Below are 27706 nucleotides of genomic sequence, written 5' to 3'. Positions count from 1 at the left end.
AAGCATGAATAAGCTAAGTCACGCTGCTGTAGGAAGTTATTGAGGACACAAACCTTTTGATAGCTTTGTGCATAGGCGTGTGACCTTTACACAATAATGCAATATTCTTGGATCAGAGAGCATATACTTAATTTTAAAACCAGCCTGCATTTCTCAGATGTCTTGCTTGTAGCTTGCAGTTTTTGGCTTGCTGCTTGATATGTAGTACATGTGCTGTGTTGAATAAGTAATGGGACTGCCACAGCATGCATGCATTAACTGTACTTCATCAGAGATGCTCAGTGCACTTCAAACCCACTGACTGTCCCAAGTGCCCTTATAGCCTTTTCCACTTCGGGGGAACAGCTTTAAAGAGGCACGGAGTGTTTTTATGTAAATACATGTGACCATCCAACCTAAATCATGTAGGGCGTGATGCCGTGTGTGAGCGGTCATTGCCCAGATAACTGGCCATTAGTGACTGCTCGCAGAACAGCAGAAGTCAAGTAGAAAAGCTTCAGTGACAGTTGCAAAGAAGGTTTGTTACATTCTTCTGCAGCAACAATTGACAGAATAAATGATCTAGTCCGAGGAGTCCCAAACCAAGTCTTCTCTTTGTACCAGCTCCCATTATAGATGAATAATTGGAAAGGGTTGGTTAAATTACACATTCTGAAGTTAAACCATGCGAATAATTCACAAATAAAAAGATACAGTAAGATATCAAACAGGAGTGAAGAAAAAATATCGGCATCCTATGTCAAAGTTTTATTTCTTCATTTGGCTCAAACCATCGCATGACACTGCACAATTTGGCACATGCTTTCTTATTGAGTTTTTACTCCGCTGGCAGCGAAGCTTCACTATGGCCCTGTTTGTGCCCATTCCATTCTTGAGCTAACGGGTGTCACAGTCATTTTGTCATTTTCGGGCGACATCATATCGATATAATGAAAATTTTGATTTCAATTTCAGCACCTGCCATCTTCCAGATTTTTCACTTTAAATGTTAAACAGACACCATAATGGCATAATTTGGTTGCAGTGTGCCGTCAGTGTATCATGTTATTTAAATGTGTGGTTTCATTTTGGTGCCTCTGAATATTCCCTGTTGCGGTATGAATGGAGATGGCCGCATATGTATTGTAATGTTTAATTTCACGCTGAATCGATTAGATCATCGACAGGATCCAGTGTGCCTGTGCCTCTCTAATGCAGTAACCCAAGGTCAGTGTATTCCAGCTGACAAATAGGATATAGGCTGTCAGAAACAATAAGACCATGCTGCTTAGACTAGTGCATTGATGGAGTCATGTTCACAGTGATGTACACATGCTGTGCCCAAGTCTCTCATAATCAAAAGGGAAAATTGAAAAAGTGAGAATGAAAGCCTGACTGAACACAAAGTGGTGTTGTGCTGGAGATGGGTGGGTTGCCCGTGTTACGCATTATCTCCATGCTTTAAGTATTCAGGCCCACTGCCTCTCGGCTCTAAGTGTAGCCCTGTGTGTATCCGAAATGTTTTTTGTTTGCGTGCGAACAGGCGCACACACTCTAAGGGAGCTTATGTGATTGCGATCATGACAATGGAGGCTGCTGTTGTGCTGAGTGAGAAGAATATCACAGGGAGGAAAAGTGCTGCCTATAACACACAGCTTGACCCATTGCAGGGATTATTTATCGCTGTCTGCTGGAGGGCCCATAATTCAGCCTTTACTGATTTACTTTTTATTGGTAATGTCACTCCAAGGTCTAACAGACAGCTATCTGTATTGAGCCTACTGTTTACGTAATACTGCAAATAATATTCATAAAAACACAGATACAAATATATATATTTACAATTTATGTCTCTTATCGGAGTTGGGCAGAGCAGCAAAAAATATGCCAATTGTAATAAAATAAAATGAAGATAGATTGATTATAAAAGTAAACAATCAAGCTAATGTTTGTTCCCGCCCCTCCTCATTCCCTGTGCACGTGATGATTGGCCGGTTCACAGGAAAGCTTGTCTCATTGGTCAAAGCTAATGCAAAATCAAATTGCAGGTGCAGTGGAATCTATAATAGAAAACGCTATCTCAATGGCCGCCGCCTGGGCGCCGCCATGTTTATTTCCCATACCGACTTTGAAGCTAAGCAGGGACGGGCCTGGTTAGGACTGGGATGGGAGACCGTTTGGGAACACCAGGAAGCGAGAGTAGTGAGTGTGTGCGTGGTTGGTGGTGGGGGCTCATGTGCGCATAATTGTTCAGCAACTTTGAGCGTCTGGAACAGCGCTATATAAGACTAATGCATTATTACTATTATTATTATTACATCCGCGGCCGGCCCCCACGTGACGGTCCCACCAGCCACGGGCATTGACCACGGGTCCATATGGACCGCGGTGCTGCTGCCCGAGGACAACCCGCCGTCACAACAACGCGAGTGCACGACATCTGACTGCCGTGCGTGTGCGCGCATCCAAACAGGGCGGTGTGCGTGTGTGCGCGCGCGTGTGTGCGTGCGCGCGTGTATGTGTGCGCGCGCGCATCCTAACAGGGCGATGTGTGTCATCGTCACTCACCGCTAACCTGCAGACGCTCCGCACAGGTACAGTTACATCCTCCAAAACACATCTGCGTGTCTTTGTTTAAGTCTCTCCTGCAGTGACCGAGGCTGTGGTTCATTATAGATCCAGGCAGTATTCCGTCTCTAAAGCTTTGTCTCCGACAAACAGTACACGCAAAACATTGCCCAAAAGCCTCTAATCAAACGCGCTGCACCGACTGATTTATCCTCCGTGTGAGTCAAAGCGAAAATGAAACTACAACTTTACGAGCGCATGGCCTGCACTGCGTAGTTTTTTTCTTTTTTTTTCTTTTACTGCTGTACCATTTGTTTTCTATTTTGCTTTCACGTATTGTGAGCCCAGAGGTTCATTTTATTCTAAAGCAGCTTGGAAAGCATTGCCAATTTCATTGTAACGTTATAAATACTGTCTAACAACGATCATTAGGCTATTTCATTTCAAAACCTACTTATTATTTTTTTGCTTGCACACTACCGTGATGCACCACACCACGGGTCCTGCACCGTGAACCAAACCGTTAGAGCTGAACCCCTAATATTTATCCATACTTATTCCACTGTCTCTTGAATTCTATTCCCTGAGTTTAGCGAACATATTGTCGTTGTAGTATATAAGCAAAGAGTACGGGTGCATCAAACACTCCAATTGCAGATTGTTTGAAATTATTTTTAGCATTCATTATTTTAAACATTTTTAGTGGCCATAGTTTTTGGAATGGGTTGGGAACCACTGGTCTACAGCTGAACTGTGTGACGGGTTGGACATTTCTTTGTAATCACTCATAATCTCAGAATATCAAATGTGGAGACTAGCGAGGCCCGGCCGAAGGCCGGGTCTCAGCTAGTTAATTTATAATACATTTCAACTTACAGACAACAGACTTAAAAAAGAAGTTGTTTACCTTAATAAATCCTTTTTGTAGGTCCTCTGGGGGTAATACAAGTGTTAATGGGATGATTGGGAGGGTCTTTCATCTCCCCAGGTGTCTTTGGCCAGAAAACCACAATTGCAACTTGTCTGCCTCCGGGTCGGTGCCACCAATAGACACTAATGGAATCACGAAGAAGAGGCAAAGCTAAGTGTGGGCTAGTTCCACTTAAACAGTATTTAACATGCAACATGCTACGACACCTGCAGTGGCGCTTATGGCCTCTAGGGGCATGAGTTACTTAGTTCTGTTTTAAGGACTCAAAATGTATCTGCCTCTGTTTTTTTTACCTCAAAATGTAATTTGTGCGCTATTTTGCTATTGCGGGGTATTCTTTAATTGAAGTAGTTGCATTAAATATGCATCTCAAATTTTATTATTGCAAAAAGTACTCAGAGGTGTAATTTGTATTGGATCTATTATAAATGTAAATAGTTTTATTGAAATCATATTTTTGTGAAAGTGATTAGAGGCAAAAGAGAACAACCCCCCGACCAAAAACAGTCTCAATTCTCAATGCTCATTTTATCGTCACACCTTCACTTCCCTTCTGCGTGGATGCAGTGGATTTGCCAGAGACAATAGCTTATCAAACACAAAAGATGAACAACTCCTGATATGGTGGTTGATAAGTGGTAGAATGATTGGAGAAAGAGGCGCAATCATTCTGCTTGAACTCACCGTGAGACAGCCAAAGAAAGGGAAGCAGGATGTAAACGCCAGGATCCTGAGCTGTAGTGAAACAGCCAAGGATTTAAAGGAAACCCCTGCTTGTTTCCAGCCTTGTATAACACAGGAACGGTGTTAACATGCTTTGTTCCATGCCTGCGACTCACCCCCAGCCTCTGCTCAGACCCCTCCTGAGTCGGGGCAGACCTGCAGAGAGGCGGCGGCGGGAGCTGGCCCTGATTTCACTTCAGTGCAGGAGCAGGGGCCCAGGGGACACTCAGGTTACAAGCATCGAATCCTGCAGTATTAGCAGGGCACAGTGAAATAACAGTCTGCCATCTGGAACCTATGCTAAAACCATCCTCGCCTCACAGTGTTCAATCACACTAACCTCAATTAAGTGTTATTTATTCAGTATTTCTATTCTCTGTTTTCAGAGGCCTCTAGATCCTTGTGTCCTGGGTAGTATGGCTTCATGCACGGGCAGATCCACAGTTTAGGTTTTTCCACCAAGGCCTCTCCTCTTCATAAGCCTCACCATTAAGCTGAAGCGAGTCCGGCTCATGAGAGGTTTCCGAGGAGAGCACCTTAAGTGCAGGGGATAAAGCTGCTCTTTGTGCTGCAGAGACACTGCCTGGAATGTCGGGTTAAGAGTGTTTTTGGTGCAGCTTCATGCTCATGACTCTATGACAGAGTCTATGTGGTCCTTCTGACCCCTCCACAACAGAACACAATTAGAGCACTTAACCGGGTCTTGTTTCTTTGGACATTCTCTCCATTTGGGTCTGTGAAAAACAACATTATAATTATAATGCTTATTAAGTCCAGCACACTCTTTAATGGCGTGATACGTTTTATTGTCTGTAATTTATCAATTTATTTATTTACATGTATATATTTTAACATTTAAAATGTATCTGACAGACATTATCTCTGTCTCTGTTAGAGATAATCTTTATTGTTAGATCAATATTATTTAGGATCTCCTATGTGTTTACAGTTTCTAAAATTGTTATATCTATTTCTCGTTAGTGTAGTTATTATGCACATGGCTGCACACAAAGGATAATTGTAGCCTTCACAACCTTAACATGCATTTTCTAAGACATTATTACATTTATCAAATGTTCATTTGTTTTTTACTATTCATTCACGCTGAATGACTGAAAGAGACACAATATGTACTTGATACAATGACTTCAACATAAGATTCTTCTCAACAGTGCATTGTAAAGGTGTACGTACCTTCCTTTAGTTTATAGCATGTTATCCCACATCTTTGGGTAATGTTGGCTAACCAAACACAAAAGGATAATGTGTCCACTCTTATCCCTGTTTACTTTAGTGATGAATGAGAAACATTGGTGGAAATTGCCTGTTGCTACCTGACACAATGTCACTGAGATACAGGCGGCACAACTGGCAGTTTGAGTCCTCCACTAAATATCCTCTGCTATCAGTGACAGGCATCAACAGGAAGGCGAGCTTTTAATGGCTGTGCAGGAACATCTCTGAGGATTTCCCACACGAGTGACACTGGCAGCGCTGCAGGTGGCTTCTGAGCACAGTCACTTCACAAAGCCCTGTTTGCATAGGCTTCTTGTCTGAAGCACGTCAGAACTCCCCTCTCTGAGCCACTGTACCAGAGTGGTGTGGCTGCTACAGATACTGTCAGCAGAGTTAACACCACAGTTCAATCCCTACCTACTCTTCAGAAGAGAAGCTTCTGAATAGAGTGTTTTATGTAGGAAACTTCTGGCTGAAGCAATATGTTGAGTCAAGCTTGAAGTAAATGAATGTATTGATTGCTCAATAATATAATTGCATGCAGTTGTTTATTTCAGTTCAATAAGAGGAAAAACTCTTAAACTTTATGGGGGGAAAGAGGAGTTTGGAGGACTTAGATTGCAAGTTAGGTAGGTGTGTCATACCTAACAAGAAGTTGTGGTTTGAAAGCATTTTAGCCTTGTGCCCATTTGGTTAATTGATCCATTAGGCTGTGTGGTGTGAATGCAGGGCGGCTGCTGTGTGGAGTGCAGATGACGTGTTAATTCGAGGTAATTTATTACCCTAGTGTCTCTGGGCACACAGCTCCTGACAGAGTCTGTCTCCTAGGACCGGTCCTCAGCCTGGGTATGGAGAGAGAGACTCCAGGAGCACTCTGCTCTGATGCAAGCATGATGTAAAAGACTGGGTGCAGCAAAACAACAGTGCGGGTGCTCATGGTGGCATGAGTTTAGACTGGCAGCCTTTGAAGGCTTTGGTCTAAAAGCACACCTGTGGAGCAGGGGAGAGGGTAATCACATTTCCTTTTGTGTTATGGGCACTTGCTGCCTCTCATATGGTTTTTATTTATGGAAGTATCCTTTTCTGTCTAGAGCTGAGTCCTGATTAGATCATGGATGCTGATTGTGGCCTTGAGCTGCAGTGATCAATCCTACTTTTCTTGCTGAATTAAATTTAGATATAGGGGGATTCAGTGCTCCTGCCCTGACGATGAAAGGGCATCTCCCGAGCATGCACCAACAATTAAGATGAACTTATGTGTGATTTCATTGTAGTAATGTGTTATAAGAAGTATTCCCTAAGGCATAAAAGATGCATCAAGGGCCAAAAGGCGAAGTGCTGAAAAAGAAATTTCACGCGTTTGTGAGTGATGCTCTTTGCAAACCTCAGCACCATCTAATGTTCAGCCATTGAGCTCAGAGCCAGCAGACCCCTGATGCCTTACAGGCAGATGAAAAGCATTGTGCAGGTCAAGGCTGCACTGCCAAGACCCACACGTTTCTTCACGTTTTAATCAGGAACACCTTTTTAGGTCCATAGTATGTATGCATTGTGCTCTTGTGAAGATGGCACATTCATGGGTCTGTACAGAGGCTATATTTAAACATGCTGCTGTTACACTCTGATCTTTGGTTTGGGAAACAGAGTAGGCCACTGCAGCAGCCACACCTACCAGACGGAGCATGTTTAATGCTGAGTTGTGGTGGAGTCAGTAATGAAGCTACACAATCATTAGCCCCTCCCAGAGCATGCGAAACTCAGGATGTGGGAAGTGAGTGTTTGTCAAAGCAGGAGTATATATGGCCATTACTATGCAAAATCCCGCTTCTCACTTTGCTGCATAGGCTGATTTTTCACTCTTGATATTGAACTGTTGTACTGCCTCCAGCAACACTGAGCTTGTATCTTGGGTTATATCCCAGTATTCATATTCAGACCATCCACCAGCATGCTTTGTTTACAGACTCACTTTGCACAGCAAGTCTTGGATCTGCGTCATTACAGCTGTCACCTTAGACAGTTATATGACGGATTTATGTGGTTCAATCATAAAATAAAACTTTTTAATTTTTGTTAACTGCCGAGGGACGTTTTGATGTTTCATTGGAAGAGCCAGGGATCGGTGATCTTAGAAGTATGCTTCCATATTCTGGCCCTATACTCTAACCGTTACTACAGGGAAATCTGTGGCACCTATAGAGAGTGCACTGTGGTTGATATCACACAAATACAAATAAATACGAATAGATAATGGCAATGGTGCAGAGGTTTGCAGAGAATTATGTTGTTGATCTTACATGACTTTTTAATATACAGCGAATTATGCCTATTTGTTCCGTTGAACTGTTAATGCTTGGCGGTGTCATCATATCCCTGATTCAGTTTGTAAACATGTGTGATCTATCAAACAGCAGCGTTTTTAATTTTACCATCTGAAAGGTATTAGCTGCAAGACACCTGCTTTTCATTTTATAGCCCCGAGCCTCTTCCAAATGATTCAGCCCAATTATGCATTTCCAGCAAATCACGATGCTGTATACCGAGGCATTAGAATTCTGTGAAACGGCATGGTAAAGATTGAGCCTTTTTTTTCTTTTTTTTTTTCTTTTTTTAATCAGTCTAATTTGTTGTTTGCAAGTGGTGAGTCTTGCGTTGAAAAGTGTAATCAAAGGTTTCCTTGCAGCGTTGCCAAATAGCCATAGACCTGCTCTGTCGCTGCCAGCTCTAGCAGCGTCACCTGAAATGTGTTGGATGTATTTTCATTAGGAGTGAGGCCAAACCACTTTGAGACATTTCCCAGCTGTTCCCAGAGCAGAGGTTAACCCGTAATGCGGTCTAAAAAGCCAAATGCTTCACGCTTAATCAATCCGCTTTCACTGGACTGTCTACTATCGCAATCTGTTGTATTGGAAATGGAAATGAAGCTAAATTTTGAGAAGAGATGTGTGGAATCTTTAATTAATGAGGATTATTTTTTATTTTTTTTCATAAACTGACTTCAGGAAAAATCATACTTTAGACTTTTATCAATAAGAAGTGAAAAAGACTTATCATGTATCTGTTCAGATTAAGTCATTCATTGTCATGGTTTAAGATAACGATAAAATGGCATTTGAAAGTAATGAACGGTAATTGCGCGAATCTTTCACAGCAGATATTAAGCTCTCATACTTAAAGGAACAGGCCACCATATTTACATACTGAGATATGTTCTTGCCTGAGCTTAGACGAGTTGATGTGTACCTGCCTGGTCTTTGTGCCTGTGCTCAGTCACGCAAAACGCCCAAAGATGTTGTTAGCATTTGGCCTCTCCCAGTATATTCGTATAGCTCCAAACGGGGTGAAGTTAGAAGTGACAAAGCTCTTCCACGGGCACGCACACAGACCAGACAGGTACGCATCAACTCGTCTAACTCAGGTAAGAACATATCTCAGCATGGAAAAACTGTGGCCTGTTCCTTTAAATAAGACATTTTTTTACTCACTTCTGACTTGTAATCTTTGTGGGATTCTGCGTTTGAGCCACAAAATGGTCTGGGTCTTATCCCGAGAAAGAACTCTAATCAATTAACATTTGGTTGACTTTTAGAGGCCAGCCTTCACATTTAGAAAGTTAACAGGTCAATTAACTGAGAAATGCTATTCCTGCCACAGAGGGTCAGGCTTTCCGACAAATCCTTGCAATTTTTTCCCCCTATTTTTGTCTCATGCTCTTCTGGGAATATGTGAAACTAAACTTGGGTGGATTTGATATAATAATATAGAGATCAGTGCTTTACAAAGACAGTCTGATTTTGCAATTGAATTCTTCAACTTTTCCCCCACTTACAGCTTCCATACATACCCATTTGTGTTACATTATGCTGGACAGTAGCAAGTTTACATTAAGTTGATTATTGCTTGGGTAGCATTTAGATTGGTTTCACCGCGGGCCGCACATAAATCAACCTAAAGTCCAGCCTTTGACGGATAATGAGAGTTAATGGTGGACTAATGAGGGACAGGTCGCCCCTCCGAGTGACCCCAGCTCGACACAGCAGCCGCAGCCGGGAGCAGTTCAAACCAACTCCACACTGTTGTTTCGGTTTGGCAGGAGCCGATCAACCCGCATTACCTGCTCATCTGTAGTCTATTTGAACCTCGCGCAAGTTTAGTTTGCATATTCCAGTGGCAAGTTTAAGTGTCAGACGGATTTGTTTTGTGTTTTGCCCCTTAATTGATGACAGATAAGATAAGAGCGCGCCAACATTTTACTTTGACATATAAACGCTTATGCTTATGCAGCAGTAGGCCAAGGTCGGGAGCAAGCATCAGTACCCCGAAATGAATAAATAGGCTTCTTTCCTGTTATTTATCGTCTTGGTTTAAAAGCATTACGCCACTGCCTGCTCCTTCTGTCGGCTCTAAACCCTGAATGACTCCGCATGATTAGTCTCGAGGAGTGTGCCGCAGAAAAACCGTCTCGGGCAGCTCATGTTTACGTCTTGGCTTTTGCACATTCTGTTTAAAGCTTTAGCAAGGCTTGTTTTTGATCCTGCACAGAGCCGATAGCAGCGATGCCCCCCCCCCCCCCCCCCCCCACCGGCTCTCAAGCCCCCCTCCGCATAGTACCAAATTCAATTCAGGATCTGTTTGGCAAGCTATTCAGCCACCACCCAGTCCAACCAGGTTTTTTTTTTTTTCCTTTTTTTTTTTTTGGTCACGTATCTATTGAAAACACACCTTTCTGATGAGCGGAGGGCTTTTAAGTTGAAGCATTTGGAAGATTTTTGGAAAGGAAGTAAGTGGTGCCTGTAAAGGGCTTGTTGAGATCCCTGTTTCCCTCGTGATAGTCTGTGTTCTTGATATTTGCGCATATTTTTTCGCAACACAAGTAGTCAACTGAAAGTAAAATCAAAATGCTAGTCATCCAGAAACATATGACAACAAAGGAACTATCCATGTTCATTGTAATCTTTTTGCCAGTCAGAGAAGATTGGGCCTCATTCTGAAACTTATCTTCTTAAAATCGGCACTTAAGAAAACTGCGCCAGATTCACGGCACATTTTTAAGTAGGGAAAATCATTCGCACCTGTGTTTTGAAGTTGGTGAATGATGAATTGGAAGCGCGTGAGGACTAATTAGCATATGTCACCACCTCGTTCACCGTAAAAGAAGTGCCGTGTGCAACAGGCAGCCAGAGGAGGACACGAATGGCAAATCGCAAATCCAAAACTAATGATCATGAAGGCAGCCACCCAAATCTTTGAGCAGCCAGGCAAATTTGCCCTCATTACAAAATGACTCCATAGATGTAACCTGTAAGTCTCTTCTTGCAGGTGAGCACGGGTCTGCCCCTTACACTAAATAGGTGCGGCGGCAGCGCAACGTTCTGCCCATGTGGCTGACGTTCGTCTATATGAAATAACGTCAGTGGAGTGGGCATTTAGTCTTATTTAGTGGTGGCATTAACTGGTAATTTATTAAGTTTTATCATTAATACATTTATACTTTACTTGCTGATATTACCAACTTATTTTGAAAATAAACAGTAGGTGGTCCCATCATTTTTTGGGGGGGTAAATGCCAGTGCAGTCCCCCCCCCTTTCAATATGAAGCCATGGAACTGCTCAAAACATTTCAGCTCATTTAGATAATATTTAGAGGTCCCCCAAGGTCATTGAAGTTTTACCATTAGTGACGCCGCAAGCGTCCTGTATTATTCTTATTGCTAATGTAATCTCTTAGTACTTTTTCTTTGCTCACAAGCCTCACAATAAACCTAATAGTCTGCATAAGCTGAACTACTACACATCGCAAGATCGTGACGGTTACACTTTAGAATGTCTTTCCTGTGTTTCTCAACCACTTGTAAAACAAACTTCAAGTTCGAGTGGATGCCTTTATTGATTTGGCCATGTTGCTGCAAAACATAAATGTTAGACACGTTATACTGTGCACAGTGAGCAAACTTGTTTACTGTTTAGGGTTAATTTCTCTGGTTTTGAAGCTAGTTGAAGGCCTAAACAGTAAACCCTAGCAAAAAGCTATTCCTGAATAATTAATGACTATTAACTATTAAGTATTAAACATTTCACACCTTTTCTTAAATGCACACGTCATGCAAAACACAAGAAATATGACTGACCATTACCTTGCACTCCCTTTTACATAAATTATTGCAAAATAATATAAAATGATGAATTTCTCAATTTTTTGGGGAAAGTTTCATTTAAAAGTAAACAAACAAAATGGCCACAGCGCACCCTACCTGCAAAGAATAGATAAACATAACCAGATGGACCCGGGCCACACAACAGTTGTGTGATGACCTATTTTTTTGGACAATTTTGATGGATGTTCAGATAATGCGCTAGTCAAGCTATATTTTCTGTAATAGGGCACTTTTGAATACCCGTAATGCTTTGCGGCAAAAGCAGATTCCGGCTCTGGCACGTCAATGAAAAGAAGCAAGCAAAGCCAGAGAGAACGTTTCCATAAAATTAACAACAAACAAACAACAATTTGCGAGTCATCTTTTTTATTTTCAAGTCACACCCTCTACGCTTAATGATGGCAAAGAAACTAACAGACAGAAAAAATATAAAATATTTGTAAAAAAAAAGCAAAACAAAAATGGTGGCCTATTCCTTTAAGAACAAATATGTGCGCAAGAACGTGTCGTGAAAGAGGCTCATTGTTGCTATGTATCTGAAATGCTTAAAATGTGCTGTTTCTCCATACAAATTTTAAAGTCAAGTGTTCATTTGTTAAAATGTCATCAGCAATCATTGAAACATTATATTTCAATCTAAGTCATCAGTGGCCATTAGCCGATTTCACAGTTAAGTAATCTGTAATTACCTGGGGGGTTTGTCAGACAAAGACATTGTGTGTGTACATGTCAGCCTTTAGTCTATGGTTTTGTGCAAAACTCATGTTAAATCCATTAAGTTGTTAATTATTATGAAAAACATGCCTGCGCAGCCTCTGAAGGCTAGATTTATATGCAGCGTCTGTGAATAGCCATTCTCAGCACCCCACTAATTGTTTGATGGATAGTACAGACCATTTGCATTTATATTGTACCCCATCCGCCTCCCACCTATTTAGATCCCATAATTAACTAACTTCTGACACTGTAGCAATAGCCACGGCTGTTTGCTTCTTTAAAACCGTAGCCAACGGTCTCAAGAAGGTTAGTTGCTAGTTACACTGCTAGTTAGTGTGCTTTATGGCTTTACAATGCTTTATGGCATTAGGAGTGAAAGGTTGGGTTTCTACATTATGGAGGGCAATAGGCATGACAGGTGAAAGAGCAGAATTAATGGTCTGCAAAGAACAAATGATAGTGTCTTAAAACTGGTTGGATCAGATGTGCCTCATCACACTTTAGATGTTTTAAAATAAATCAATCTTTGTCTGTAATAGGGTCTCGATTGTCTCAACTCTTAACTGTAAAAACTGCTGCTTTCACTGGTTAGAGCTGCCTTTAAAGGGAATGCACGGACGTGGGTGATTAGTTTGATTAAATTCCAAACAAATACAGGTATAAAAATGTAAATATCAAGTTCTACACACTATGGAAAGCCTTCTCTAAGTGAAAGAAAATGTTAGTTAGTGTAAAATCATAGGTGTGCTGTGAACAGTCAGCTGTGTCGAAGGCTGAACTCCCACAGTTTCTTCTGTCTACACTTTTATAATGCACAGTGCTGCTGCATCAACATATTTGATGTCTTCAATTGACAATTATTATTAATTGCTTTCTGCCTACTTTTAGCGGCATGAGGGCTGTATAGAAGTAAGCAGTCTTTTATTGCTTTGCTTACAGCTCCAGTGCATTTGCTCAACACCCACAGACAAACTTGTGTCTCTCTGAAAGCCGCTTGTAGACAATGCATTTGAAAAATGTGGAGTCTGCAATTGTTTAAAGAGGAATACAGACCATCCATCATTCCTTTGTCTGCCCAGAGAGACCACGATTGATTTTGGATCATTACATAGATATGCTGTTAGCTTCTCTTTGGCATTGCTCCGACTCTGCAGACTGATTGTAATCTTGGTTTAAATAATCAGTCGTTTGTCATTTGCTTTTTGACACCATTGTAAAAATTAGTCAATAATGTTCCGTTTCAACGAGACATACTGTATTAATGCTATTCTGTATGTGCTTGATAGTGGAATGACGGTAGTTTAAGTTTCTACCTGGGAAACAATATATATTCTGGCTTCAGTGAACTGATGCATTTCTGACAACAACTCATGATGCGCATGATTTGAGGACTTTTGTCATATTTCTTGTCACTGTGTTGCTTTAAAAAACGATATGGGTTTCCCATGGCCTCAAAGGTACAGCTTCTTGTATAGCAGTCGATAAATAATGAGTGCAGTGTGGGGCGAGAGAGTGAGCGTAGTGAGCCCAGTTCTTTGAGAATAAAAACAATGCACTTCATTGGAACTTCTTGAAACCCCAAAAGCTCCTTGTTCTCCGCTCTCTCACATTTGCATAGCATCGGGGATCTTGTACAGGAGGTAAAAGTATGGGCTGTGCAGACTGCATGTGAAATGTCGGCAGCAGCTGAAGGGCTCTTGCAGTAGCCGCCGAGTGGGAGAGTTTCTCCCCCACAAGTGGCAGAGGTCCTACTATTGAGGCCCGAGTCATTAATCACTGGGATCTTTTCAGCTGTCAATACACACAAAGAGCCCCCCAAACCCCACAATGGTTTCTTCAGTAGTTTTTCTTTCCTGCATGGCGGGGGCAAATATAGTTCACTGTGGATTATTGTTTACGCTTCTGTCCGCTATAAATCTCATACAGTATTCATAAAGAGCTTATCTTTTGGAAAAATCCTTGCTAAAACAACACAAGCATATTGTTACTAAAACTAACAGATTACTCTATTGCTATCTTCTTTCACTCTGCTGTGTAAAAAAAAATCAATCCTTTTCAATCCATCAATTTGCTGTTAATTTTGCGTTAATTTTCCCTTTTTATGTGCAGCATTTCTTTAATTAATACAAAATATTTTTTTTATTGAAAATTCAAATATGCAATCATGATACAAACAGTTGGCTCTTTTTGGAAGCACTCTTGTCATTCAGTTTAATATTCTAATCTAGGCTCTCTCCACCCAAAGCCAAGAGAAAATCTAATCTCCCATACAGCCCCCAGACTCATCACTTGCATCGATCTAATTCTGGTGGTTTTATGATTCCAACTTTAATCATCTCTGCTATCTTAGTGTAGCCCGAGATGTGCTTGGCTTTTCTCACTGTTGAAATGCTGATGATTTGCAACCCATAAACAACACAATTCATAAAAGGACATTTATCACTTTTGCCACTGCTGAGGTCCCCGCATTTACGCTCAACACACATAAAAAGCAATATTTGTGGCAGAGTTTGTACTATAAACTTTATAGGTGCACAATTTGTTGCGGCATCGTGGCATATTTCATCAAATCCAATCCTGCCGGTTCTGAGATTGTTGAGCCGTGCACTCCGGCTTGGGAACTAGACTAGGCATTTTGTTTGTATCCGATTGCTCGGTTCACTTTTACCATAATTGTATCAGTTTTTTTGCCTTGGAAATAATCAACTTTAATGCTACATGCACAAACAGATGGTAGTGCCTTCAGTTACCTATAGCCTGTAGTCTGTAGACTCATTAACATTTTCAATAACTACGTTTCTAACAGATGTGAGTTTAAATTAATGTCCTTTCGGTCTCATCCATTCGGCAGTCTGTGAAGCTAGATAGGCTTTACCCTGGAGTTCACTAAGCAAGGTTTGCTCTTCAGATACAGTTGTGCTGTCAGGACATAGCATATGCACAAGCTGATTACATGAGCATTATGAGAAAGTGGGTTATGTGGATGAAACTATGTTACAATGAAGTGCACCTATGAATAGTTATTGTAATATAATTGAAACATTGCATTTTTTATTATGGAAGGCAGGGACTCCGCACTTCATTTGCTAATTAAATTCAACAATCTAATCCTAATGCAACAGAGTGAAACTTTTAACATATTTGTTGTCTCTTTTTTTACAGAGTGCCACAAACTGAGGAGGCCGTTGTGAACCACAGTTGATGCTGATTGAGAGCGGAGGCAGCCATGGAAGTGAAGGAACGCCGCCCTTACCGCTCGCTCACGGCTCGGCACGACACAGAGCGCCGTTACACCAGCTCCTCCGCCGACAGTGAGGACGGCAAACCCAACAGCAAGTCCTACAGCTCCAGTGAGACGCTCAAGGCCTTCGACCATGACTCCAGGATGGCCTACGGGACACGGGTCAAAGACGTGGTGCACCATGAAGTGGACGAGTTTGGTCGGCAAGGTGAGGGGACACATGCAGTCCATCTCAAATTCTTATTGTTGCTTTATTGCAAGTTCCCGTCACCAGACCATTTATCTGTGTTTCCATGAGAATCCTTGTGGGTCGATGAGCACTTACTAAAACATACTTAAGTGTCACTGAGGTGACAAGGCGACACTAATTACCATTTTAATGTTCATCTTTCTTTGTGGAGCATTTATGACTTTACAGATGATCCTGAAGGATGGTTTTGAACATTAAGATTTTAAGAGATAAGAATAAGTAAGTTAGTGTCATAGTATCATCATTAAACAGATGTGTTCCTGCTTTGTAAAATTACAACCGTATGAGTACTCAGAGACTTCACACAAAGCAAACTCCAGAAGTTGTTTTAAACACAATGTGCAGCATGGAAAAAAAAACACGCTTTCTGAAAGACTTCTCTTTTTAACAAAATTCTATATTTCGGCACACTTTATAGGGCTGATTATGACCAGATGAAAAAAATTCGAGCCTTGTATAGAAACATTTACAACTTAATGTGACACTTTTTAGTCGTAAATATAATATAATATGCACAATATAATATGCACAGTGTGCCTCTGTCACATCATGGAGCCCTGGGCTCTATTGGCAGCATCAAAATAAGTGAAATCTCACTATGTACTCCATATAAAGTCAACTAACAAAAACACCATCTATCATCACTTTTAATGCGTAGTTTATCCACAACGATCCAAGCAGAGGTTGTTCTGTTAACCTGCCATGCTTGCTAGGGTTTAAAACTGCATGGACGACATGCATGTCTTCAGCTGCTCATTCAAATATATTATTGATCATCACAGCACAAATCAGATGTGATTGCGCTGCTGAGAAAGCTTCTGTGAAATCAACAGCGTAGCTGTGTGTGTTCATGCATTATTAGAGGAGAAAGAAGATGGTATAAATTTGAGTTAGTAGGTAAAATGTGGTATATAGATTTAGTTTCTTATTGTTTTACTACAGGTGTAAAGAAAAACACCTGTATAGATGAACTTTTATTTACCAAATGCAAAATTGAAAACATCTTGCTACTCCACACAAGACCGCTGCGTCATAAACATCTATCTTATTACCTCCACTGCAGCTCTTTCCTTGGTTATACTTTGTTTAGGGGCCTTTCTGAAATGAATCAACTTAAGTATGGGAGGTTTTACAGTTAGATGATATACAGTCAGTTCAGGAATTATTCATACTCATCTATTTATTCCTATTATTGTTCTGAAGTAGCAGTGTTAATCATTTACATAATAAAATACAAACTTAAAACTTAGAAGGTCTTCAATCATATTTTCATTGGCTGTTCATTTCAGGGGCAGAGTTCTCCCTGCGAGACCTTGGTTTCGGAGAAGCCCTGCCCTCCCACGTAGCGGCGTACAGGACAGAGCTGGGGCTGACACACAGAGATTATTCCGTCAGCGTGGGCTCAGATGCAGACACGGAAACAGACGGCATCATGTCCCCGGAGCACGCCGTCAGACTATGGGGACGCAGCAACACCAAGTCAGGCCGCAGCTCCTGCCTGTCTAGCCGCGCCAACTCCAATCTGACGCTCACGGACACCGAACATGAGAACACCGAAAATGGTGAGACACTGATCTTTGCACGTGTGTGTGTGTCTGAACAGATTTGTTAGTGGAAGGACTAGGCTATATTTTTGGGAAATTACTTACAACTAAACTACATGACATGATATGATAACTGCAGAGCTCTGTTCCACATAAGAATAACGCAGTAAAGAACACAGGGCCTCATTGACGACACATTCTTACGTACAAATTTGTTCTTAACGCCTTCTTAGGAAGGTTTTTGGCATTCACAAAACTTGTTCTTAGCTGAAAACGTTCCTCTGTAAGAACAAATCATAAGAACCCTGAGGAGGACTCTTACAAACAAAAATCTCCAGTTCTGTCCATGATCATTCTCCTGATGGACCCCAACATTTCTGAGTCATACATATAAATATAATTATAATAAATTGCAGATACCTTGTTTTTTCAGAAATAAGCTGGTAATATTACTTTTATTAATGGCAAGTAAAGTACCAATGTATTACTGCTAAAAGTTTTGAATGCCATCGTTAACAAATAGCCTTAAATGCGCTGCATTAACATTATTTGATAAAGACCAACGTCGGCCTCGATCTTATGACCTTCTGTTTACAAAGGGTCTACTCGTTGAGATATGCGGGCGGGGTGTGGCGCCGGTGCCGCCGCATCTATTTAACAGAAAGACCCTTTCGCAATGTACAGGTTATATCTATTTAAACATTTTGTAATGATAGCTGATTTGCGTGCACAAAGATTTAGGTGGGTTCTGAGCGCGGGGCGCGGATAGCTTTGTTGGTTATTAGTTTTGGCTTGGTGTTTTGCCATTCATATCCTCCTCTGGCTGCCTGTTATATGGTGAATGAGAGGCGGTGACATATGCTAATTGATCCTCACACGTACGCATTTCCAAGTTGGCATTCACCAACTTCAGAACACAGGTGCGAAGTATTTTCCCTACTGATGAACGTGTCGTGAATCTGGCACAGTTTCTGGACACTGCTTTCTTAAGTACGGATTTTCAGAAGTTTCTTAAGAAGATGTTCTTGAATGAGGCCCAATAATATCTATAGATAGATGGTTCTGAGGTAGCCCTAAATCATTCAAACAGCCAAAGTATTTCATTTAGTCAGATATGTGAGCTGAAAAATATTAAAAATAAATAAATATTGGCCTTTGTGCAGATACTTCAAGGCCAATATCCGGTACTAAAATAATTTATTTATTAGAATCTGTGCTTATTGAGTAGTATTTTTAAGTCTTACGTATTGAGTTGCCATGTGTATGAAATGCGCTGTATAAATAAACATGCATTGCCTTAATAGCACCGTAATATACATTTTAGATATACATTTAGTGATACATTTAAATGTGTTTGTCAGCTGTGAAATGAGAATGACTCAGAACCTAATTCAGTATGTTTCTTCTGAGTGCGCGTGAACCCTGACAGGAAATGTTCCTGCACTTTTGCTTGTTGGTGACAGCAGTTGCAGAAGTGGGAATACTTACAGTACATATTGAATTTCTCTTTCTGTGGCTTTGTATTTCTAATTTGGTCCCGCTGGCCTGATGAACCTTTGTGTTCGCTCAGAGGGTCACGCTGGCTCCGGAGAAGTAGTGTAAATAGGAGCCATGTCAAGTGTTGTGAAATGTCAGAAGATAATAGCGTTTCTGTGATATTAGAAAACTCTTTTTGGAAATGTAAATGCCATTTGTGCAGTCATACTTCGAACTCCCCTTGGGCTAAAATGTCAGTAACTTCAGTTGCTGTTCATTAATAGTGAGAGAATACTGTATAGGAGTGTTTATTGGATTTGAAATAAAGGGAGCAACTGCCTATACCATTGTTGCAAGATTGTCATTGCTATTTTGTCTGTGCACATTTTTCAATAGATTTCCACTCAGGCTAGTGTTGTACAGCCAGAACAATAGCTTCACTTTACTTTTCAAAGAGTTTTGGAATTGCTTGAAAGACATCTCAGTCTTGGAAATAAGTAATCTTCACATTTCTGACATGAACTTGTAATATGGCAAAATATAAGTTCTGATTCATATTGAACAAAGTTATCCCACACCTAAATCATGCATATTAACTCTGAGATTTATGATAGTGTTCCTGGGAGACTTCAGAGATAGAGGAACTCATCAAGGGCCTCGCGGCAAGATCCTAATTGCCCCTGCACAGCTTTGGAGAGAACCTTTTGAATAGTTTTGCATTTCAGAGCGTGGCTCATTATGTATTAGCTTCTTATTATAACTGACAGAAATGACTCTTGGAAGTGGAATCCATTTGCCCGAATGACTCAGGCAGGGGACGTGGCATCCCTCTGCTTGATCATCGCAGCCGCCAGGGGACTTAAATTTGGCTGCATTGTACATAATTCAAGAGAATCTCCTCAGATAGCTGCTCGGGTTTGCCTCGCTCAAATGTACTGAGGGCTGCTGCAGCATTGTGCTACATCTGTGAGATGCAATTGGGATTCTAAGTAGCTTTTTTATTCTACTCACCCAAGCAGAAAGTGCACTTGCATCCAGCATTTAATTCAGTAATGCCTGATAACATACAATTTATATATGGCAGCTTAATTAAAATCCACGGCACAGGGCTGCTTGTGTGTGCTTTAATCTCTGTGAATCAACAAACCATTTACTGGACTTTAATGTATTCAAGCTGCCGGGCAGCGCTCCCCCTCCTCACATATGACTTACTTGACCCTGATTTTAATGCATGCAAATGGGCAAAAGTGATTTTCAGAAACATTTTATTTTTCTTATATAATATGAGTAAAGCTCCAGCCACTTTTGATGCGTGTGTCAAAATGTTTGCCATGTGTGATTTTATAATTAGCGTCTGTTCCTAACAACTATTTGGAAAGAAGTGTTGGAAATCATCCACATTTATAAACCATGCACACACCTTCACAACCGGAGTACATGAAGACCGACGACCCGAATATTAATTTGATCACACACACACTGGCATTCAAGGCTAACAATACTGATAGATAAAAAAAATGTAAATGGTGTAATTTACAGCTTCACTTAACAAAAGAAAATGAGAAACTAATTAGTTATTAGTCCATAACTTATGAAGCTAATTAGTGTGCCTGACAGTTAAAATGACCTCCAGACATTGTGTTTACTTGTTGATGTGAAGGATAGTGTGTGAAGGTTGCACCGGTAGAACAAATTAATATATCACAAAAGATTATCCCCTCAGAAATGACTAAATTTGTTTTGTAGGTAAGGAATGACCCGGAGGAAAAACGGCGCTTAACATTATCTGTCCTTGGAAATAATGCGACCCAGTGAGACATTTAGGGCTGAAAAGTAGCATTTGTTTTATAGCTCCTCATTTGGCCTTACTTGTGCCCATATGCCTTTGAAGTAAGTCATTTCTTCAGGCTAGGTTTGTGGATGATAGTTGTGGATGCATCGCTGCACAGTCGATGCACACACAGGACTTGGATATTTGTTTGCCACTTGCAGCATTCATTTCCCTGTCCTTTGGGAGCCCCTTGAGGACACTTCTTGTGCCCACAGCTTCTCGAGTCATTCCTGGTGTTTTAGGGGCTAAACATCAGGATGCCTGCTGCGTTTGGGAGTACACATTCATGTTCAGGTTTTACCCTATTACTGCTTATCCAGATGTGTGCTCTAATCCCGTCTCTCTCCCGCGGCACCGGCCAGACTATTCCGCGGCTGTAACCATGAGAACGGGCTTGGAGATAGCCTCAGACGCCTGCAAGGGACTGTTATTATTCATGTTTTCTGTAACCTGTGGAGAAAAATAATGTGGTGAATGCCTGCACACACTTCCTGTAGTTAAAGAAATGTTGCTGTGACTGACAGAGCTATTTTTCTTAAACATAATGTAATTAGTTTAAGTGGGCGGTTCTTTGTGTAGCCTTCCCATTCTGTTTTTGCATACTCCATTCAAAACACATGGCATAATATACCATCTCATGTGTGCTGCTGCATTTCACTATACCAGGCTTCAGAATGATACTGTTTTGCATTTTAATATTTTTGAATTGGATTTATGATCCCTGCTCTATAGTCATGGATCAAGCCTTAGCCCTCAAGATACTTCCAGCCATTCCCAAAATTGAGAGTGTTGCAGGACTGTATACCTCCAAAGTTAAGGGCCCTATCATGAAAATAATTCACTGTAATTAATATAATTGATTGACTGCGGAATTCTTCCGCAGTCAATTATTGGTTTTCATGTTCTTTATTGATTGACTGCGGAATTCTTCCGCAGTCAATTATTGGTTTTCATGTTCTTTATTATTATTCCTCTTCCATCTTTTTCCCGATTTTCTAGAGCTTTCAGCACCTTCATGCTTTGTGCAATTTATGCAAGTTATGCATCAAAATGTTCCGCATGTTGAGGAGAAGGGTGCTATTACTTTTGGGACTTCTGCAACTTACGTTTTTTCCGCAATCGGCCAAAATGTCGGAGATTTTTCCCATTGACTTATAATGGGGCTGCCGCAAATCCATGCTTTTCTGCACTTTTTTCTGCATTTTCTGCAATTTCTGCACTTTGTGCATGTTCAGCTTCTGCAACTTGTGGGTTTTGAGAAAAAATTGTCCTTCTGCAGTTTTCCAGTTTTTTTTATACGAGAGTTTGAAATTTTTGCATTGGTGTGTATGGGGGAATCCAGCCAATCAGGAGACTCCAGGCCTTTCAGCCATTTGTGCAGCTTCTGCCAATCAAGCACTGAGGCCATTTCAACAGTTTGACCAGTTTATGGAATATAAAAGTTTATGCAATATTAATAATTTATGCAAATTAACCACTTTATGCATTTTAAACCGTTTATGCAACTTAAGAGTTTATGCCATTTAGGATTTATGAATTCTAAAGAGTTTATGCAATTTACATAATTTATGCAAATTGACCCATTCATGCATTTTACCACTTTATGCAGTTTATACAGTTTATGCAACATGACATTTTACCAGTTTATGAAAATTGGATTATGCAAATTAAGCAATTTATGCAATTTGAACAGTTTATGCAATTTCTGCATTCGCTTCCCGCAATTCCGCAGTCAATCGCAATGGCGCAGCCATTGCATTTCTAGTTATTATTCCTCTTCCATCTTTTTCCCGATTTTCTAGAGCTTTCAGCACCTTCATGCTTTGTGCAATTTATGCAAGTTATGCATCAAAATGTTCCGCATGTTGAGGAGAAGGGTGCTATTACTTTTGGGACTTCTGCAACTTACGTTTTTTCCGCAATCGGACGAAATGTCGGAGATTTTTCCCATTGACTTATAATGGGGCTGCCGCAAATCCATGCTTTTCTGCACTTTTTTCTGCATTTTATGCAATTTCTGCCCTTTGTGCATGTTCAGCTTCTGCAACTTGTGGGTTTTGAGAAAAAATTGGCCTTCTGCAGTTTTCCATTTTTTTTATACGAGAGTTTGAAATGTTTGCATTGGTGTGTATGGGGGAATCCAGCCAATGGGGAGACTCCAGGCCTTTCAGCCATTTGTGCAGCTTCTGCCAATCAAGCACTGAGGCCATTTCAACAGTTTGACCAGTTTATGGGATTTAAAAAGTTTATGCAACATTAATAATTTATGCAAAGTAACCACTTCATGGGATTTAACCAGTTAATGCATTTTAAAGCATTTATGCAATTTACATAATTTATGCAAATTAACCCATTCATGCATTTTACCACTTTATGCATTTTACCAGTTTATGCAAATTTGATTATGCAATTTGAAGAGTTTATGCAATTTCTGCATTCGCTTCCCGCAATTCCGCAGTCAATCGCAATGGCGCAGCCATTGCATTTCTAGTTTGTAATGGTTTTCCTCATAAACTACACATTAACAGTGACAATAGGCCAATTACTAATTATTAGGAAACTCCATTTAAAGCAGTACTAAGAAACTTGCTGACCTTAAAGAGGGGGTATTATGCTTTTTTCTTAATCACATAGCACCAGTCTATAGCACACTACAATGATGACCAAACCTTCTGTTGGTCTGTAAATGCAGTAAATTAGAATAATGCCTTGTATAAAATTGCTCTCTCAAAATGGCTGCAGTGAATGTCTTGAAATAGGCCTCTGTCTCTTTAAGAACCTCTGACCCTTTCCGACACGCCCCCTCCACACGCTGCCTGTGGCATCAGTGGGGAGGGGGTTCTGCTGAGGAGCAGTGATTGGTTACTCGGCTGGTGACGAAAGCTCGGAGGCGTCTCCAGGAGGTGGGAGCGTTCCTAGGAGGACTCAGGCAAACCTATCCCCAAAATGGCTGCCATTATTACTCAAAAATACGTGAATGTGCCAAGGCAACACTTCAGGCATGTTTTTAATGAAGGAATGACATAATAACATGATGTAAAGCTTGAAAAAGTCGATTTTGCATAATACACCCCCTTTAATAAATCTTTCCGTAGTCCCTCTGGGGGTAATGCAATTGTTAATGGGATGATTGAGGGGTCTTTCATCTCCCCCTGGTGTCTCTGGTCAGTTAACCACAATTGTAACTTTGCCTACACCGGCTCGGAGGCGCAATACACACTAATAGAATCACGAAGAAGAAGCTAACAGGCTAACGGGCAAAGCTAACTGCGGGCAAGCGCCACTACAAGTATTTACAGCCAAGTTTGAGTGAAAAAAATCTCCATTGTGTATTTGGATGTACAATATCCCTCTCTCCCTTTGACTTTTCTGTCATTGTAGTATTTACTGTCAAGGACAATTAATAAGTAAAAAACATAACATGCTACAACACCTGCAGTGGCGCTTATGGCCTCTAGGGGCAAGAGTTACTTAGTTCTGCTTTAAAGTTCTGCCTCAATTTATTTACATTATATGTAAATGGTTTGTGGGCAGCAGTGCCTCTGAGTACCTAATTTTAGGGAGCCATTGCTCTATATAAGTGCAATACAACACTAGAATTTGCTTTAAAAAGACATTTGCTTCTGTATTAACCTTGTGGGGCTCTGGAAATGGCCAATAGTACTTCTACACAACTATCTATTTCATTTTAGTTACTGCTACAGATCCACGCGTTTGCCTACACAAGTGTGCACAGGTCCCTGTTCAGTGAGCGCAGCCCAAACAGCTGCAGAAAGCGTCAACCTAATGCTCTGACATTAACAGTGGCTTGTGTCTTGTTTCTTTTGTCTCTGCCTCTTGTATGCTCTAATGTGAAAACCTGCAGTGACAGTTCACACCGTGACTGTATGGTTTGTATTTACAACAGTGACAGCTTTGCAGGTGGAGCAGGGGCTTGTCATCAGTGTCGCAGGGATTTTTATTCGTTTGGCATTTTGCAGCGAAAAAATCAATTATACACACAAACCCCCAAAAAACACTACCAGAGTCAAGATATTTCTGCGGCCTAATTAGTGCTGTCCCGCGTGCTACGGCCTGCAGACAGTGAGTGTGCGGCTTTAATGATCTCCTCCACATGCTTTTATCCCAGCACGCTACTGTGCGAACAATACTCGTTTCCAACTCATCTTCAGATAATGATTTGAGGCAACAAGAACAAAAAGGGCCTAAAAGATAAATGATGGTGCTTTTTGGGGACGATGAAGCGCTTGTCATCAATCAGCATTTTAACTTCAAAGTCTGCAGCAGTAATGTGCTCATGTGATGTGATCAGGCTTTTAGCTAAATGTGATACCCAGTGATGTGGACTTAGCTTATTAAATGTATTTGTCTTTTTCCACATATCCTCAACTACTTCTTTATCCCTAGTTTTACTCATCGGGCTTTTGATGCCTTTACGCATTCTTTTTGCAATACTATTACAACAGTTTTTGGTGATAGGCTACTTCCATAATACAGGGACACAGTCGTCATACTTGATAAGTCTCCGCCCCCTGACCACGGGGTTGCCTGTTCAAATGTAACCAGGCAACTATTGTGGTGTCCGTGAGCTACTTCCCACCCACGTGTTGTGTTAGGAGGGGTAGTGCCAGCTAATTGGGAACATTGAATATATTAACTATTACACTATTACAAATTAAAAGAATCATGAATTGTTTCATCAGAAGGACCATCATGTAAATTTCATACCAATGTAATGTGATGTGAGTGCTGACCAGTCGAGTCGTCACCCACACCAGAGGCCTGTGAGTCAAAGTCAATAAGAGTGTCCAATTAGGCGACACGTTTGGTTCATTAGGGCATGTTTTACAGCAGTGTGGTGGCACCACAGAGATGGGGTTTCCCACTGTGACCTTGAGGGGCTGTGGTCAGCTCACTCTCACTCTCTCTGAACAACATATAATTGCTTGTTGCACCTTTACCCGGAGCAACACTTTTTAACCAACTTATTGTCTTTTTCTGTCTGATTCCATTACATTTTTCATTACATTTTATCTGTGATACATGGTTGGTCCCTCTGGCTTTAAAATACTTCTGCCGTAGATGTGTATTGTTTGGAAAGTAAAATGATAAAAGAAAATGGTGTGTCCCTAAACACACATTTTATGCACAACATTTCAATTGTATCTAAACTATAACAATCCAACGGCTTAATTTCACTGAACTGGTGAATTCTGAAGGAAAGGAGAATACCCCATCTGATTGGATGTGTTGAATTCTCAACACATCCAATCAGATGGGGTATTCTGATGTGAGTCAGTGATTACTTGTTTCGGGAAAACTGTTCAGTTTAATCTCTTGCCGTGTCATTTTGGTGCATTAACCGTAAACACAAAAACAAACTTGTTCAGAAGTCGTCATACACTCTGTAGATGCAAAATATCAGGCAAAATGAAGCTTCAAAGTGCTCACTAGTGGTTTCTCGGCTCAGGCGTGCATACATCCGCCCACACATTTTCTTGTGAAGTTATTTATTTGTTGACTTTTTTGGCAGAGTGTGGGCTCAGATCGTGGATTAGTAGAGATATTCTCCGGCTCATTTGCGGGCTAATTTGCAGGGTTTTAGAGGCCCTAGTGGACACTTTTAGCCTGTTATCTGTAGAACATGCTCGCTCCCTGCCAGGGCTCTCAATGGCTAAACCAACGGCGTCGGACTGGAGCGCCACAGAGTCCTGGGCCCCTCTGCAGCAGGACTCGGGGATGAGCCATGGTCCTGCGAGGATCAGCCCGTTACACATGCCACACAAGTCCCCTCTTCGACGAAAACCTTTATGCTGCTGTCATTTAGAAGGCCACTCGGTTTACACTATTTCTGTGACCATGATTCCGGCTCACTCGGAGAAACTGTGAGGCATTTGCTTTATTGATGCAGTGCAGGCAAACACTCGTGTCTAGTTGAACCAAACCTCTGAATTTTCTTCTCTGACTAAATGATAATTGTAATGTAGAACAGTAACAGTTATAATAATGTAATTGTAATTGTAAATGTGATCATAAATATGCGTGCTGCAGCTCGTGCGGTCGCGGAGGCTAAAACTCGGGTCTGGGAGGAGTTCGGGGAGGCCATGGAGGAAGACTATCGGTCGGCCTCGAAGAGATTCTGGCAAACCATCCGGCGCCTCAGGAGGGGGAAGCAGTGCTTCACCAACACTGTGTACAGTGCGGGTGGGGGGCTGCTGACCTCGACTGGGGATGTCGTCGGGCGGTGGAAGGAGTACTTCGAGGACCTCCTCAATCCCGTCGTCACGTCTTCCAATGAGGAAGCAGAGGCTGAGGACTCGGAGGTGGGCTCGCCCATCACCGGGGCTGAAGTCACCAAGGTGGTGAGAAAGCTCCTTGGTGGCAAGGCTCCGGGGGTGGATGAGATTCGCCCTGAGTACCTTAAGTCTCTGGATGTTGTAGGACTGTCTTGGCTGACACGTCTCTGCAACATCGCGTGGCGGTCGGGGACAGTGCCCCTGGATTGGCAGACCGGGGTGGTGGTCCCTCTCTTTAAAAAGGGGGATCGGAGGGTGTGTTCCAATTACAGAGGAATCACCCTCCTTAGCCTCCCCGGTAAGGTCTATTCCGGGGTGCTGGAGAGGAGGATCCGGCCGATAGTTGAACCTCGGATCCAGGAGGAACAATGCGGTTTTCGTCCTGGTCGTGGCACACTGGACCAACTCTATACCCTTCATCGGGTACTCGAGGGTTCGTGGGAGTTCGCCCAACCAGTCCACATGTGTTTTGTGGACTTGGAGAAGGCGTTCGACCGTGTCCCTCGTGGTGCCCTGTGGGGGGTGCTCCGGGAGTATGGGGTCCGGGGCCCTCTGCTAAGGGCTGTCCGTTCCCTGTATGACCGCAGCAGGAGCTTGGTTCGCATTGCCGGCAGTAAGTCAGACCTGTTCCCGGTGCGTGTTGGTCTCCGCCAGGGCTGCCCTTTGTCACCGGTTCTGTTCATTACTTTTATGGACAGAATTTCTAGGCGCAGCCAGGGGCCGGAGGGTGTCCGGTTTGGGAGCCTCAGAGTCTCATCT

General features: G+C 41.7%; 1 protein-coding gene across 9 annotated transcripts in view; it reads left to right on the top strand.

The window, feature by feature from the left end:
- The window catches only part of tenm4 (teneurin transmembrane protein 4), a 123390-nt gene that overhangs the window by 12273 nt on the left and 83411 nt on the right, over positions 1-27706 (top strand). For all 9 annotated transcript variants that reach the window (XM_079553331.1, XM_079553330.1, XM_079553328.1 and 6 more), the window contains exons 2-3: positions 15472-15758; positions 17090-17362. In XM_079553331.1, coding sequence (XP_079409457.1) covers positions 15536-15758; positions 17090-17362 — 496 coding nt within the window. In that variant the 5' untranslated portion in view covers positions 15472-15535. The remainder of the gene's footprint in view (positions 1-15471; positions 15759-17089; positions 17363-27706) is intronic.

The sequence above is a fragment of the Gobius niger genome, assembly GCF_951799975.1.
Source record: "Gobius niger genome assembly, chromosome: 1".
In the NCBI taxonomy this organism is placed as follows: Eukaryota; Metazoa; Chordata; class Actinopteri; order Gobiiformes; family Gobiidae; genus Gobius; species Gobius niger.
This window is presented reverse-complemented; position numbering and strand designations above follow the sequence as displayed.